Source organism: Babylonia areolata, chromosome 32, assembly GCF_041734735.1.
Source record: "Babylonia areolata isolate BAREFJ2019XMU chromosome 32, ASM4173473v1, whole genome shotgun sequence".
Lineage (NCBI taxonomy): Eukaryota > Metazoa > Mollusca > Gastropoda > Neogastropoda > Buccinidae > Babylonia > Babylonia areolata.
Window position 1 is genome coordinate 7,468,763 of NC_134907.1, and position 15,659 is coordinate 7,484,421.

Consider the following 15,659-nt stretch of genomic DNA (forward strand, 5'->3'; position numbering starts at 1 on the left):
TTTGAAAATACTTCAGTAAGTGTGGATACTACAAAAATTACTTAAATAAATGTGGTTAGTATGTGTGCATATTAAAAAATAACTGTTTAAGTGCAGTGGATACTAAAAAAAAATTATGGTTAGTATGTGTGGATACTAAAAAATTACTGAAGCACAGTAGATGTGGATACCATATTACTGTGGTTAGAAAATGTGGATACTATAAAATTATCATGGTTAGTATGTGTGGATACCATGAAATTACGGTGGCTAGTATGTGTGGATACTATAAAATTATTGTGGTTAGTATGTGTGGATATTAAACAAATTACTGAAGTACAATATATGTGGATACTATAAAAAAAATTTTTTACCATGGTTATTAAATGTGGATACCATAAGACTATGGTAGTTAGTAAGTGTGGATACTTTAAAAATACTTCAGTACAGTAAGTGTGGATACTACAAAAATTACTGAAATAAATGTTGTTAGTATGTGTGGAAATTAAAAAAAAACAGTGGTTAGTTTAAGTGCAGTGTATACTAAATTTTTGTGGTTAGTATGTGTGAATACTAAAAAATTACTGAAGCACAGTAGATGTGGATACCATATTACTGTGGTTAGAAAATGTAGATACTATAAAACTACTGTGGTTAGTATGTGTGGATACCATGAAATTTCAGTGGTTAGTATGTGTGGACACTATAGTATAAAATTACAGTGGTTAGTATATGTGGATACTAAAAATGACTGAAGTACAGTATATGTGGATACCGTATTACTGTGGTTAGTATATGTGGCTACTATAAAATTACTGTGGTTATTAAATGTGAATACCATAAGTGTGGATACTATGAAAATAAGTACAGTAAGTGTGGATACTGCAAAAATCAGTGTGGTTAGTATGTGTTATTACTATAAAAACTGCTGAAAGTAGTACGTGTCAGTACTAAAAAAAATAATTGTATGGATACTATAAAATAACTGTCATTGTATGGATACTATAAAATTACTGTGGTTCACCGTATGTGTGGTTGTACTGACCGATACATTCCATCAGGTGTGTAAATGAAAACCCACTTGCAGATGTTCATAGCATATTTTTATTTTTGAAAAAACAAAGCCTCTTTGAATGATCTAAAACAAGGAATGGTGATAAACTGTCTCATGATGCTGTGTTCATGTTTTTGTACTGTGATAAAGACCTCAAACTGAAACAAAATCAAACAATATTATTGGTAATGTTACATGTACTAAAATTTAACAAATGTCTGTTTTAAATCAAACACATCCTTGTAAGTATTTATGCCATGATGCACTTTAACAAATACAGTTTAAATGGAATTGTTTTTAAGACACTCGAGGCCCTCTTATATCACTGCTGTCATCTTGGTTGTGTGACAGAAATATGGATGGATCTGTTGGCATATTATCATTTAGAGGGTTTCAGAACATGTGCAGTGCTTTAAGTATTATTATTGATAGCCCTGATTTCATTTTGTACTATATGTGCGTGTGTCTGAGTGTGTGTATGCATGAAAATGTGTGTCTTGAGTGTCTGTGTGTGCATATAGTGGTGTGTGTGTGTGTACTGATGTGTCTGAGTATGAATATATTATATGTATCTACTCTTGTGGATGGGTGTGGGGTGGATGGGTGTGGGAAGTTCAGAATGATTTTCTTCTCTTCCTTCCTCTCTCTACCCATCTCACCGTCTTTGTTTCTGCTCCTCCCCCCCCCCCCCCCCACCCCCTCTGTTAGTCTGTCACTATCTACACATGTTTCTGTCTGCCCATCTGTTGATTACTGTGTGGCTGCATCTTGGTGGTTAGGAATGCTTGTCCTCTTTGCCTGTTCCTGACCTTCTCTCTTGTCTGTGTTATTTCTCTCCCCCCCCCCACCCCTTCTCTCTGTCTCATTTCTCTCTCCCCCACCCATCTCTATCTCTCCACCCACCCATCTCTATCTCCACACACACACACACACACAAATATCTATCTCTCCACCCACCCATCTCTATCTCTCCACCCACCCATCTCTATCTCCACACACACACAAATATCTATCTCTCCACCCACCCATCTCTATCTCTCCACCCACCCATCTCTATCTCCCCCCCCCCACACACACACACACACACACAAATATCTATCTCTCCACCCACCCATCTCTATCCCCACAACCATCTTTCTCTCCACCCACCCATCTCTATCTCCCCTGCCCCCATCTCTATCTCTCCACCCACCCATCTCTATCTCTCCACCCACCCATCTCTATCTCCCTCCCACCCATCTTTCTCTCCCCACAACCATCTCAAGTCTCCCCCACCCATCTCTATCTCTCTTCCCCATCTCTGTCCCCCCCTCCCTCCCTCCCCTATCTCTCTCCCCACCCATCTCATCTCATCTCCTTCCACCCACCCCCTCTCTGCCAGTCTGTCATTTTCTCTGTATCCATCTGACGCTGTGTATCATGAGTGTAGGTAGTTTAAGAGTATGTCGTCTTTCTTTCTTTCCAGTCCCTCTTAGTCTCTGTCTGGCCCTCTCCTTGTCGTCCAGTCCCTCTTAGTCTCTGTCTGGCCCTCTCCTGGTCGTCCAGTCCCTTAGTCTCTGTCTGGCCCTCTCCTGGTCGTCCAGTCCCTTAGTCTCTGTCTGGCCCTCTCCTGGTCGTCCAGTCCCTTAGTCTCTGTCTGGCCCTTTCCTGGTCGTCCAGTCCCTTAGTCTCTGTCTGGCCCTCTCCTTGTCCTCCAGTCCCTCTTAGTCTCTGTCTGGCCCTTTCCTGGTCGTCCAGTCCCTCTTAGTCTCTGTCTGGCCCTTTCCTGGTCGTTTAGTCCCTCGTTGTCTCTGCCTGGCCCTTTCCTTGTCGTCCAGTCCCTTAGTATCTGTCTGGCCCTTTCCTTGTCGTCCCTCTTAGTCTGTCTGGCCCTTTCCTGGTCCTCCAGTCCCTCTTAGTCTCTGTCTGGCCCTTTCCTGGTCGTCCAGTCCCTCTTAGTCTCTGTCTGGCCCTCTCCTTGTTGTCCAGTCCCTCTTAGTCTCTGTCTGGCCCTTTCCTGGTCGTCCAGTCCCTTAGTCTCTGTCTGGCCCTCTCCTGGTCGTCCAGTCCCTCTTAGTCTCTGTCTGGCCCTTTCCTTGTCGTCCAGCCCCTCTTGGTCTCTGTCTGGCCCTCTCCTGGTCGTCCAGTCCCTCTTAGTCTCTGTCTGGCCCTCTCCTGGTCCTCCAGTCCCTCTTAGTCTCTGTCTGGCCCTCCTTGTCGCCCCTCTTAGTCTCTGTCTGGCCCTCTCCTGGTCGTCCAGTCCCTTAGTCTCTGTCTGGCCCTCTCCTGGTCGTCCAGTCCCTCTTAGTCTCTGTCTGGCCCTTTCCTGGTCGTCCAGTCCCTTTTAGCCTTTGTCTGGCCCTTTCCTTGTCGTCCAGTCCCTCTTAGTCTCTGTCTGGCCCTCTCCTGGTCGTCCAGTCCCTCTTAGTCTCTGTCTGGCCCTTTCCTGGTCGTCCAGTCCCTCTTAGTCTTTGTCTGGCCCTCTCCTGCTCGTCCAGTCCCTCTTAGTCTCTGTCTGGCCCTCTCCTTGTTGTCCAGTCCCTCTTAGTCTCTGTCTGGCCCTTTCCTGGTCGTCCAGTCCCTTAGTCTCTGTCTGGCCCTTTCCTGGTCGTCCCGTCCCTCTTAGTCTCTGTCTGGCCCTCTCCTGGTCCAGTCCCTTAGTCTCTGTCTGGCCCTCTCCTGGTCGTCCAGTCCCTTAGTCTCTGTCTGGCCCTCTCCTGGTCGTGCAGTCCCTTAGTCTCTGTCTGGCCCTCTCCTGGTCGTCCAGTCCCTCTTAGTCTCTGTCTGGCCCTTTCCTGGTCGTCCAGTCCCTCTTAGTCTTTGTCTGGCCCTCTCCTGCTCGTCCAGTCCCTCTTAGTCTCTGTCTGGCCCTCTCCTTGTTGTCCAGTCCCTCTTAGTCTCTGTCTGGCCCTTTCCTGGTCGTCCAGTCCCTTAGTCTCTGTCTGGCCCTCTCCTGGTCGTCCAGTCCCTTAGTCTCTGTCTAGCCCTTTCCTGGTCGTCCCGTCCCTCTTAGTCTCTGTCTGGCCCTCTCCTGGTCCAGTCCCTTAGTCTCTGTCTGGCCCTCTCCTGGTCGTCCAGTCCCTTAGTCTCTGTCTGGCCCTCTCCTGGTCGTGCAGTCCCTTAGTCTCTGTCTGGCCCTCTCCTGGTCGTCCAGTCCCTCTTAGTCTCTGTCTGGCCCTTTCCTGGTCGTCCAGTCCCTCTTAGTCTTTGTCTGGCCCTCTCCTGCTCGTCCAGTCCCTCTTAGTCTCTGTCTGGCCCTCTCCTTGTTGTCCAGTCCCTCTTAGTCTCTGTCTGGCCCTTTCCTGGTCGTCCAGTCCCTTAGTCTCTGTCTGGCCCTCTCCTGGTCGTCCAGTCCCTTAGTCTCTGTCTGGCCCTTTCCTGGTCGTCCTGTCCCTCTTAGTCTCTGTCTGGCCCTCTCCTGGTCCAGTCCCTTAGTCTCTGTCTGGCCCTCTCCTGGTCGTCCAGTCCCTTAGTCTCTGTCTGGCCCTCTCCTGGTCCAGTCCCTTAGTCTCTGTCTGGCCCTCTCCTGGTCGTCCAGTCCCTTAGTCTCTGTCTGGCCCTCTCCTGGTCGTCCAGTCCCTTTTAGTCTCTGTCTGGCCCTTTCCTGGTCGTCCAGTCCCTCTTAGTCTCTGTCTGGCCCTTTCCTGGTCCTCCAGTCCCTCTTAGTCTCTGTCTGGCCCTTTCCTGGTCCTCCAGTCCCTCTTGGTCTCTGTCTGGCCCTTTCCTTGTCGTCCAGTCCCTCTTAGTCTCTGTCTGGCCCTTTCCTGGTCGTCCAGTCCCTTAGTCTCTGTCTGGCCCTTGTCGTCCAGTCCCTCTTAGTCTCTGTCTGGCCCTCTCCTGGTCCTCCAGTCCCTCTTAGTCTCTGTCTGGCCCTTTCCTGGTCCTCCAGTCCCTCTTAGTCTCTGTCTGGCCCTCTCCTTGTCGTCCAGTCCCTTAGTCTCTGTCTGGCCCTCTCCTGGTCGTCCTTTCTCTCTGTGTGTCCTGCCTGTCTTTTTCTCTTTGTGTTGATGTCTCTCTTGTCTGTCTTTTTTTTTTTTCCGTTTGTGTCCCTCTCTGTGGATGGGTGTGGGTAAGGAGTATGTTGTCCCTCTTCCTGTTCGCCCTCTCTCTCTGTCTCACCCACCCCCCACCCCTTTGTCTCTCCCCTTCCCTCCCTCCCTCTCTGAATGTGTGTGTGTGCATCTCTGTCTGTCTGTTTTGTTATGTTTTATGTTCACTCTCTCTTTCACTGTGTATGGTTATCCTTGTCCTTTCGCCTATATTCCTGTGGTTGGTGTGTGTTGATACTATCAATTACAGCAGTTTCTATGTGTGAAGACTATAAAATTACTGTAATTTGTATGCTCCGACACCATAAAAGTAACTGTAGTGACTGTGGATACTGAAAAAATAATTGTGGCTGGCATAAGTAAATATACTATAAAATTACAGCTGTTAGTATATATTATTATATACATTGGTGTAAAATATTACTGTTACCAGTATTTGTGGATGCAATAAATTCCTGTGACTAGTATGTTTGGATACTATAAAGTTACTGCTGTATGTGTAGATACTAAAGAATTATTGCAGTTAGTATGTGGGGGTACCATAACATGTGTGGAGAATGTAGGGGTACCATTATATTATGTGTGGATATTTTGAAATCACTGTGGTTTGTGTGTGGAAAATACAAAATGATTGTGTGTATGGTTAAAACTAAAAAGTAAAAAATTTAACAAAAGTGTGCTTTCAGTGGATGAAACGATTCCTTTTTGAGACTGGTCATGTGGTCATGACATTTTTTTGTTTTTTTTTTTGTTTTTACATGCGACAAAATGGGTTCAGACAAAATGGGTTCCACACCTGAGTGTAAAAAAAAAGAAAGAAGAATAAATAAAGATAAACTTTAGACAGTGTCTCTGTTTCTTTGTCTCTTTTCCCATCTTTCCCTCTCTGTCCGTCTCTTTCTCTCTCTTGGTCTGTTCCATCATCTGTATATGTAATCCATGTTTTTGTCCGTCTCCATCACTCTGTGACTGATTTCAGCAGTTGAAGATTGTTTGTCCCTATTACCTGTTCCTGTCTTTACCTTTTTCCCCCCTGTCTCTGTCTGTATCATGGGTATGGGTAATTCAGCTATATCTCTGTTTTTTGTTTTTTTTGGGGTTGTTTTTTTTTTTAAAATCTGTCTGTATAATGGGTATGGGTAGTTCAGATCTCTATCTCTGTATCGTGGGTATGGGTAGTTCAGATCTCTGAATCATGGGTATGGGTAGTTGCTCCTTTCTCTCTGTATGTCCACCTGTCTGTGTGTCCACCTGTCTTTTTCTCTGTGTCTGTATGTCCACCTGTCTGTATGTCCACCTGTCTTTTTCTCTGTGTCTGTATGTCCTCTGTGTCCTCCTGTCTTTTTCTCTGTGTTGATGTGTCTGTGAGTCCTCTCTGTATGTCCACCTGTCTGTATGTCCACCTGTCTTTTTCTGTGTGTTGATATGTCTGTATGTCCACCTGTCTTTTTCTCTGTGTCTGTATGTCCACCTGTCTGTATGTCCACCTGTCTTTTTCTCTGTGTTGATGTGTCTGTGAGTCCTCTCTGTATGTCCACCTGTCTGTGTGTCCACCTGTCTTTTTCTGTGTGTTGATGTGTCTGTGTCCCCTGTCTGTATGCCCTCTGTCTGTTTGTCCACCTGTCTTTTTCTGTGTGTTGATGTGTCTGTGTCCCCTGTCTGTATGCCCTCTGTCTGTTTGTCCACCTGTCTTTTTCTCTGTGTTGATATGTCTGTATGTCCACCTGTCTGTATGTCCTCCTGTCTGTATGTCCACCTGTCTTTTTCTCTGTGTTGATATGTCTGTATGTCCACCTGTCTGTATGTCCACCTGTCTTTTTCTCTGTGTTGATGTGTCTGTGAGTCCTCCTGTCTGTATGTCCACCTGTCTGTATGTCCTCCTGTCTGTATGTCCACCTGTCTTTTTCTCTGTGTTGATGTGTCTGTGAGTCGTCCTGTCTGTATGTCCACCAGTCTGTATGTCCTCCTGTCTGTATGTCCCCCTGTCTGTATGTCCACCAGTTTGTATGTCCTCCTGTCTGTATGTCCACCTGTCTGTATGTCCTCCTGTCTTTTTCTCTGTGTTGATGTGTCTGTGAGTCCTCCTGTCTGTATGTCCACCTGTCTGTATGTCCACCTGTCTTTTTCTCTGTGTTGATGTGTCTGTGAGTCCCCTGTCTGTATGTCCACCTGTCTTTTTCTCTGTGTTGATGTGTCTGTGTGTCCCCTGTCTGTATGTCCACCTGTCTGTATGTCCTCCTGTCTGTATGTCCACCTGTCTTTTTCTCTGTGTTGATGTGTCTGTGTGTCCCCTGTCTGTATGTCCACCTGTCTGTATGTCCACCTGTCTTTTTCTCTGTGTTGATGTGTCTGTGAGTCCCCTGTCTGTATGTCCACCAGTCTGTATGTCCTCCTGTCTTTTTCTCTGTGTTGATGTGTCTGTGTGTCCCCTGTCTGTTTGTCCACCTGTCTTTTTCTCTGTGTTGATGTGTCTGTGAGTCCTCCTGTCTGTATGTCCACCAGTCTTTTTTCTCTGTGTTGTGTCTTGTTGTCCTCTCTTTATATATCCACCTGTCTGTCTGTGTGTCTTCTTTGTATATCCACCTGTCTGTGTGTCCTCTCTGTCTGTGTCCCTCTCTGTAGATGGGGGTGTGGGTAAAGGAGTATGTTCCACCTCTTCCTGTTTCCTTCCTCTCTGTCTCGCATCCCTCTTCTTCGTCTCCCCACATCCCTTGCTTTCATTTCATGTCTGCCTCTCCCTCTCTCTATGTTATGTTTCACTTTCACCATCTTTCTCTGTTCATGTGTATACTGCACTACAAAAATCATACTTACTAACATAAAAATCCTGACATTAGTGTACTGTGTGTAAATGCACATGCGAGATGAACTTCCTGTGTTCTACTTGTTGATCAAACAGATGGGTAAATAACAAATAAAACTTTGACTGAAAAATGGATTAAAATAAGGATGTTGAAAATGACACGCAACTGTTGTCTTTTATGGTTCATTATTGGAAATGACTGCAAATAAATGGGTTCAGGTACTGATGATAAATATGAAATAATTGTTTTCGTGACCTGCTGTGCAAGGGTTTGTACATGGAAACAGTATGATTAGAAACGTGTGTGGTTTTGGGTTTCTGATAAAAAGTCTAGCAAGGATGCTACAGAATCAGTCTAAGTGTGATTTTATGGTTAGCTTATAAATATCTTAAAATATGAATACTCAGTATGCAGTTTTTCGGTTTATGAATGGCTGATAAATGGGTTTTAATGTGGGTGCGGTAAAATCAGATATCGCCGTTTCATGGCTGGTTCATAAATGGATTCCAACCTTGGATGAGCACTTTGAAAAATGAAATGTACTATCAATTTTATGACTGATGAAAAATGAAATGTACTATCAGTTTTATGACTGATTCCTGGGTTCTCTTCTTCTGATTCATCTGTTCAATGGATTCCACCATGAGATACTATAAAATTATTGTTTGTGTATGAGTATAATAGAATTCCTAAAGTTAATACTTGTGGATACTAAAAAGTACTCTAGTTAAAATGTATCATCACTATAAAATGATTGTAATTTGTATGTGTAGATACTATATATAAAATTACAAAACCTGTTGAGTGTAGATACTTTATACTTACAGTAGCTAATATGTGTGAATGCCATAAACTTACCGAGTTAGTGGATACAAAAACTTTAATCAGTATATGTGAATACTAAAAAATTTGTGTGGTTGACAAATATCAATACTATAAAATAACTGTTGGTATATGTGGATACCATCAAATTGCTGTGGTTAGTATGTGCAAAAACTATACACTCACTATGGTCAGTATGTGTGGATACTGTAAAATTTGTCAAAATTGTATGTGGGGATACATGAACTATAAAATTACTGTCAGATTACTGTGGTTGGTATGTGTGGACGCTATGAAATTACGTTGGTTACTGTGGTGGATATATGAAATTACGTTCGTTATTGTGGTGGACACTACTAAATTACCTTGGTTAGTATGTGTGGATACATGAAATAACTGGTTACTATGGTGGATACTACAAAATTACCTTGGTTAGTATGTATAGATACTATGAAATTACTTTTGTTAGTATGTGTGGATACTATAAAATTATTATGATCAGTATGTGGAAACTACAAAATAACTGCGATTAATGTTTGGATGTGAGAATGTGTGGACACTGTAAAAACTACCTGAAGAAGTATGTGTGAACACATACATTATATGCGTGGATACTATCAAATCACTGCAGATAGTTGTGCGGATACTATAAAACTATGGTAGTCAGAATGTGTGGTTGGACTGCTTTTGATGCATGGAATATGATGTGTAAATCAGAGCTCACTAGTGGATGTGCATTAAACTGAAATCATTTACATTAAAAATAACAAACAAAAAAACCCCAACAAACTATTAGTGTGTTTGAAAACTTGAAATAGCTAAAGATAATGTTTAATAATACTTCATTTATTTTTGTATTGTGTTGCATTATGGTGAACAAATAAAACCAAACCAAAACAAAACTTTTAAAATATTTATCATAAACATGGAACATGTACATGTTTTAAATAAAACAAAATCCTCAAGTATGAAAATTATTATAAAATTCACTTTGAACAAAAATTATGTGGTGCAAATGGAATTGTAATTGTTTTTAAAGCACTTACAACCCTGTTATGACCTTCCTGATTATTGTCTGGAATGTGTGACATAGAGATTGATGGATTTGTTGGCATATTTTTATCATTTGGAGGGCTTTGGATCATGTGCGTAAAAAAAAAACCCCAAAACACAAGTCATTAATAACCCTGGTTTGACTAGAACTGTCAGCTGTTTATTAAGTTTGAATTGATTAATGTGATTAAAACAAATCAAAATTTGTGTCAGACTTCTACCATGATTGAAATAAACATCGTTTTACCAAACACTGAACTTTTTATTCAAGGTCCTTATTTAAGTTAAAACTGATCATGAAGCTTAAATTTCAAAATGTTGAAAAATGTAATAAAATTAATAAAAGTGTGCTATGAGTGGATGAAAAGATTTCTTTTGTGGATTAAAAAAACAAAGTACTGAGGTTAGTGTGTGTGTATACTAATAAAACAAAAACAACTGTATTAGCATGTGTGGATACTGCATAAATACTGTTCTATGTGTGGTTTCTATAAAATTATGTCAGTATGTGTAGATGCCATAAAACTACTGTCTCTGAACATCAGTCTCTAGGAGTCTTTGTTATTAAGAATGGTTCGTCACATTTGTTTTATATGTTACAAAATGTGTTTTAAACCCTGAGCGCAAACAGTAAATATACAGGCAAGATTCACTGCCTCTGTCTCCCCTTGTGTTATTGCACAGTATACATATATATAAATACAGACGATGTCTGTCTTGCCTCGTTTCTTCATCTCTTTATGTCAGTCTCTTTATCTCTGTGTGTGTATTTGTCTTTATCTCTGTGTGTCTGTGTATTAGTGTGTGTCTGAGTGTATGTCTCTCTGAGCATCTCTGTGTGTGTGTGTGTGTGTGTGTATGTCTCTCTGAGCATGTGTGTGTGTGTGTCTGTCTGAGCATTTGTGTGTGTGTGTGTGCGTGTTGTGGACATATATATACACTCAGAATGTGTGTGGGAAGTTCAGAATGATTTTCTCCTCTTTGTTTCTCTCTCAACCCATCACACTGTCTTTGTCTGTCTGTCTGTCTTTTCCCTCACTCTGTCTGTATGTCAGTTGGTCTGTCGTTTTATCTGTATACTGGGTATGTTTTTGTCAGTCTGTCTGTCAATCACTGTGTACCTGCATCTTGGCAGTTAAGAATGTTTGTTCTCTTTGCCAGTTACACACCTCCTCTGTCTCTCTCTCTCTCTCTCTCTCTCTCTCTCTCTCTCTCCCCCCCCCCCCTCTCTCTCTCTCACCCATCTCTATCTCTCCTCCCACCAGCCCCCTCTCTGTTGTTCCATCATTTTTCTCTGTATCATGGGTATGGGTAGTTCAGTGTTGGTTTTCTCCCCTTTCCAGTCCCTCTGTCTCTGTCTGGTCCTTCTTTCTCATTTTATCTGTGTGTGGATGCCTGTATGTGTCTTTTTCTCTGTGTCGATGCGTGTCTGTATGTCTGTGTCTTTTTCTCTGTGTCGATGCGTGTCTGTATACAGATCCGTCTTTGTCTCTGTGTCAATGCCCGTATGTGTCTTTTTCTCTGCGTCAATGCGTGTCTGTATACAGATCCGTCTTTTTCTCTGTGTGGATGCCCGTATGTGTCTTTTTCTCTGTGTCGATGCGTGTCTGTATGTCTGTGTCTTTTTCTCTGTGTTGATGCCCGTATGCGTCTTTTTCTCTGTGTCGATGCACGTCTGTATACAGATCCGTCTTTTTCTCTGTGTTGACGCCTGTCTGTATGTCTGTGTCTTTTTTCTCTGTGCCAGTGCCTGTCTGTATGTCTGTCTTTCTCTGTTGGTCTCTGTCTTTTCCATCTGTGTCCCTCTCTGTGGATGGGTGTGGGTAAGGAGTGTCCCCCCCCACCCCCACCCCCAGTCTTCCTGTTCCCCCTCCCTCTGTCTTATCTCCCTCCCTCTCTTTCTATATGAATGAATGAATGTGTGTGTGTGTGTGTTTCTCTCTGTCTGTTGTTTATGTTTCATCATGTTCACTCTGTTTCACTGTGTGCGGTTATCTTTCTCCTTTTGCCCAATGATTATTTCTGATTGGCGTGTGTTGATAACTATCAAATTACAGCAGTCTGTGTGTGTGTGTTGTGAATACTATAAAATCACTGTTGTTTGTATGTTGGGATACCATAAAGTATCTGTGGATACTAAAACGTTGTTGTTGTTGTTGTTGATATAAGTAAATACACTACAAAATTATACTGCAGTTAGTTTATGTATGTTGATGTAAAATATTACTGTTATCAGTCTTTGTGGATGCAATAAAATTCCTGTGTTTAGTGTGTTTGGATACGATAAAAGTGTTGTGGAGTGTGGGCATTATAAAATTACTGCTGTATGTGTATATACTTTTTTTTTTTTTTTTACTGCAGTTAGTATGTGGGGGTACTGTAACATTATATGTAGGTATGAGGTGGTAGCATAACATTTTGTGCAGATAATTTAAAATCACTATTGTTAGTGTGTGTGGAAATACAAAACAATTGTATGTGTGGTTAAAAGTTAAAAGCTTAATCAGTTAAACAAAAGTGTGCTTTCAGTGGATGAAACAATTCCTCTTTGAGACTGTTTGGTCATGACGTTTGTTTTACATGCGCCAAAATGCGTACTAAACCTTTATGTAAACCTTAGACAATGTCTCTCTCTGTACACTAGTCTGTGTGTGTGTGTGTGTGTGTGTGCCTGTGCACACATGTGTTTGTGTCACTGTGTGTGTATGGTTGTGTCGATGTGTATTTATGTGTGTTCATGTCTGTGAATATTGGTGAGTGTGGGTTACCCCTGTCACTTTTTCTTTCTTTCCCTCTCTGTCTCTTTCTCTCTCTTGGTTTATACCATATTCTGTATTTGTAATGTGTCTGTCTGTGTGTCTGTCTGTCTGACTTATCGCTCTGTGGCTGATCTCAGCAGATGATATTGTTTGTCCCCATTGCCTATTCCTGTCTTTCTCTGTCTCTTAGTGTCTGTGTTTTGAGTATGGCTAGTTCAGATTGATTTCTGTCTCTATCTGTATCATATGCATGAGTAGTTAAGTTCTGTCTGTGTTATGGGGATGGGTAGTTCAGATCACTGTCTGTATTATGGGTAGTTTAGATCTCTGTCTGTATTATGGATATGGGTAATTCAGATGTATGTCTGTCTGTCTGTATCATGGGTTGTTCAGATCTCTGTATGTCTGTATCATGGGTTGTTCAGATCTGTCTGTATCATGGGTTGTTCAGATCTCTGACTGTCTGTCTGTGTATTGTTCAGGTCTCTGCCTCTCTGTATCATGGGTTGTTCAGATCTGTCTGTATCATGGGTTGTTCAGATCTGTCTGTATCATGGGTTGTTCAGATCTCTGTCTGTCTGTATCATGGGTTGTTCAGATCTCTGTCTGTATTATGGGTAGTTCAGATCTCTGTCTGTATTATGGGTAGTTCAGATCTCTGTCTGTATCATGGGTTGTCTGTGTCATGGGTTGTTCAGATCTCTGTCTGTCTGTATCATGGGTTGTTCAGATCTCTGTCTGTCTGTATCATGGGTTGTTAGATCTCTGTCTGTATCATGGGTTGTCTGTATCATGGGTTGTTCAGATCTCTGTCTGTCTGTATTATGGGTAGTTCAGATGTCTGTATCATGGGTTGTTCAGATCTGTCTGTATCATGGGTTGTTCAGATATGTCTGTATCATGGGTTGTTCAGATCTGTCTGTATCATGGGTTGTTCAGATCTCTGTCTGTCTGTATCATGGTTTGTTCAGATCTCTGTCTGTCTGTATCACGGGTTATTCAGATCTCTGTCTGTATCATGGGTTGTTAGATCTCTGTCTATCTCTGTCTGTATTATGGGTTGTTCAGATCTCTGTATTTTGGGTTGTTCAGATCTCTGTCTGTCTGTATCATGGGTTGTTCAGATCTCTGTCTGTCTGTATCATGGGTTGTTAGATCTCTGTCTGTATCATGGGTTGTTAGATCTCTATCTCTGTCTGTATTATGGGTTGTTCAGATCTCTGTCTGTCTGTATCATGGGTTGTTCAGATCTCTGTCTGTATCATGGGTTGTTCAGATCTCTGTCTGTATCATGGGTTGTTCAGATCTCTGTCTGTCTGTATCATGGGTTGTTAGATCTCTGTCTGTCTGTATCATGGGTTGTTTAGATCTCTGTCTGTCTGTATCATGGGTTGTTCAGATCTCTGTCTGTCTGTATCATGGGTTGTTCAGATCTCTGTCTGTCTGTATCATGGGTTGTTCAGATCTCTGTATTATGGGTAGTTCAGATCTCTGTCTGTATCATGGGTAGTTCAGATCTCTGTCAGATCTCTGTCTGTATTATGGGTAGTTCAGATCTCTGTCTGTATTATGGGTTGTTCAGATCTCTGTCTGTATCATGGGTTGTTAGATCTCTGTCTGTATCATGGGTTGTTCAGATCTCTGTATTTTGGGTTGTTCAGATCTCTGTATTTTGGGTTGTTCAGATCTCTGTCTGTCTGTATCATGGGTTGTTAGATCTCTGTCTGTATTATGGGTTGTTCAGATTTCTGTATTTTGGGTTGTTCAGATCTCTGTCTGTCTGTATTATGGGTTGTTCAGATCTCTGTCTGTCTGTATTATGGGTTGTTCAGATCTCTGTCTGTCTGTATTATGGGTTGTTCAGATCTCTGTCTGTCTGTATTATGGGTTGTTCAGATCTCTGTCTGTATTATGGGTTGTTCAGATCTCTGTCTGTATTATGGGTAGTTCAGATCTCTGTCTGTCTGTATCATGGGTTGTTAGATCTCTGTCTGTCTGTATTATGGGTTGTTAAGATCTCTGTCTGTCTGTATCATGGGTTGTTCAGATCTCTGTCTGTCTGTATCATGGGTTGTTCAGATCTCTGTCTGTCTGTATCATGGGTTGTTCAGATCTCTGTCTGTCTGTATTATGGGTTGTTCAGATCTCTGTCTGTATTATGGGTTGTTCAGATCTCTGTCTGTATTATGGGTAGTTCAGATCTCTGTCTGTATCATGGGTAGTTCAGATCTCTGTCTGTCTGTATCATGGGTTGTTAGATCTCTGTCTGTCTGTATTATGGGTTGTTAAGATCTCTGTCTGTCTTATGGGTAGTTCAGATCTCTGTCTGTATCATGGGTTGTCTGTATCATGGGTTGTTCAGATCTCTGTATTTTGGGTTGTTCAGATCTCTGTCTGTCTGTATCATGGGTTGTTCAGATCTCTGTCTGTCTGTATCATGGGTTGTTCAGATCTCTGTCTGTCTGTATCATGGGTTGTTAGATCTGTCTGTCTGTATCATGGGTTGTTCAGATCTCTGTCTGTCTGTATCATGGGTTGTTCAGATCTCTGTCTGTCTGTATTCTGGGTAGGGGTAGTTCAGATCTCTGTATAATGGGTAGGGGTTGTTCAGATCTCTGTATAATGGGTATGGGTTGTTCAGATCTCTGTATAATGGGTATGGGTTGTTCAGATCTCTGTCTGTATCATTGGGTATGAAGAGTTCACAGTAGGTTTTCCCCCTTTTCACTTCTTTGTCCTCGTCTGGCTCCTCCTTTATGGCCACCATCTTTTTCTCTGTATTATGTGTCTGTATGTCTTTCTCTCTCTCTGTTCATCTCTGTTTTGTATCAATGCGTCTGTATGTCCTTTCTGCCTGTGTTGTCTCCGTGTGTCTTCTCTGGTTGTGTTGTGTCCTTAAGTCTTAGTGTTGTATTGATGTGTCCTGTCTGTCTGTCTGTCTGTCCACTCTGCTGTCTGTGTTGTATTGATGTGTCTATGTCATGAGTGTGTGTGTGTGTGTGTCTGTCCTGTCTGTCTGTCCACTCTGCTGTCTGTGTTGTATTGATGTGTCTATGTCATGAGTGTGTGTGTGTGTGTGTGTGTCTGTCTGTCCACTCTGCTGTCTGTGTTGTATTGATGTGTCTGTATGTCATGTGTGTCCTTAGTGTGTGTGTGTGTC

At 42.3% G+C, this 15,659-nt stretch overlaps 1 protein-coding gene across 1 annotated transcript; it reads right to left on the reverse strand.

The window, feature by feature from the left end:
• Window positions 1–4,816: 4,816 nt before the first annotated feature.
• Window positions 4,817–10,867, reverse strand: LOC143276422 (uncharacterized). Its single transcript, XM_076580912.1, has 4 exons — window positions 10,862–10,867; window positions 7,092–7,548; window positions 6,503–6,957; window positions 4,817–6,358 (listed from the first exon to the last, which is right to left on the reverse strand). The coding sequence occupies exons 1-4, from the start codon at window positions 10,865–10,867 to the stop codon at window positions 6,242–6,244; spliced, it is 1,035 nt and encodes a 344-aa protein (XP_076437027.1). The 3' UTR covers window positions 4,817–6,241.
• Between the last annotated feature and the right edge of the window lie 4,792 nt (window positions 10,868–15,659).

Bases quoted from the DNA above. Each gene is read 5' to 3' on its own strand.
- LOC143276422 (XM_076580912.1), bottom strand. The intron at 6,958-7,091 runs GTGGACATACAG...AGAAAAAGACAG, and splicing joins ACAGGAGGACATACAGACAG to GTGGACATACAGACAGGAGG. The intron at 6,359-6,502 runs GTGGACATACAG...AGAAAAAGACAG, and splicing joins AGACACAGAGAAAAAGACAG to GTGGACATACAGACAGGTGG.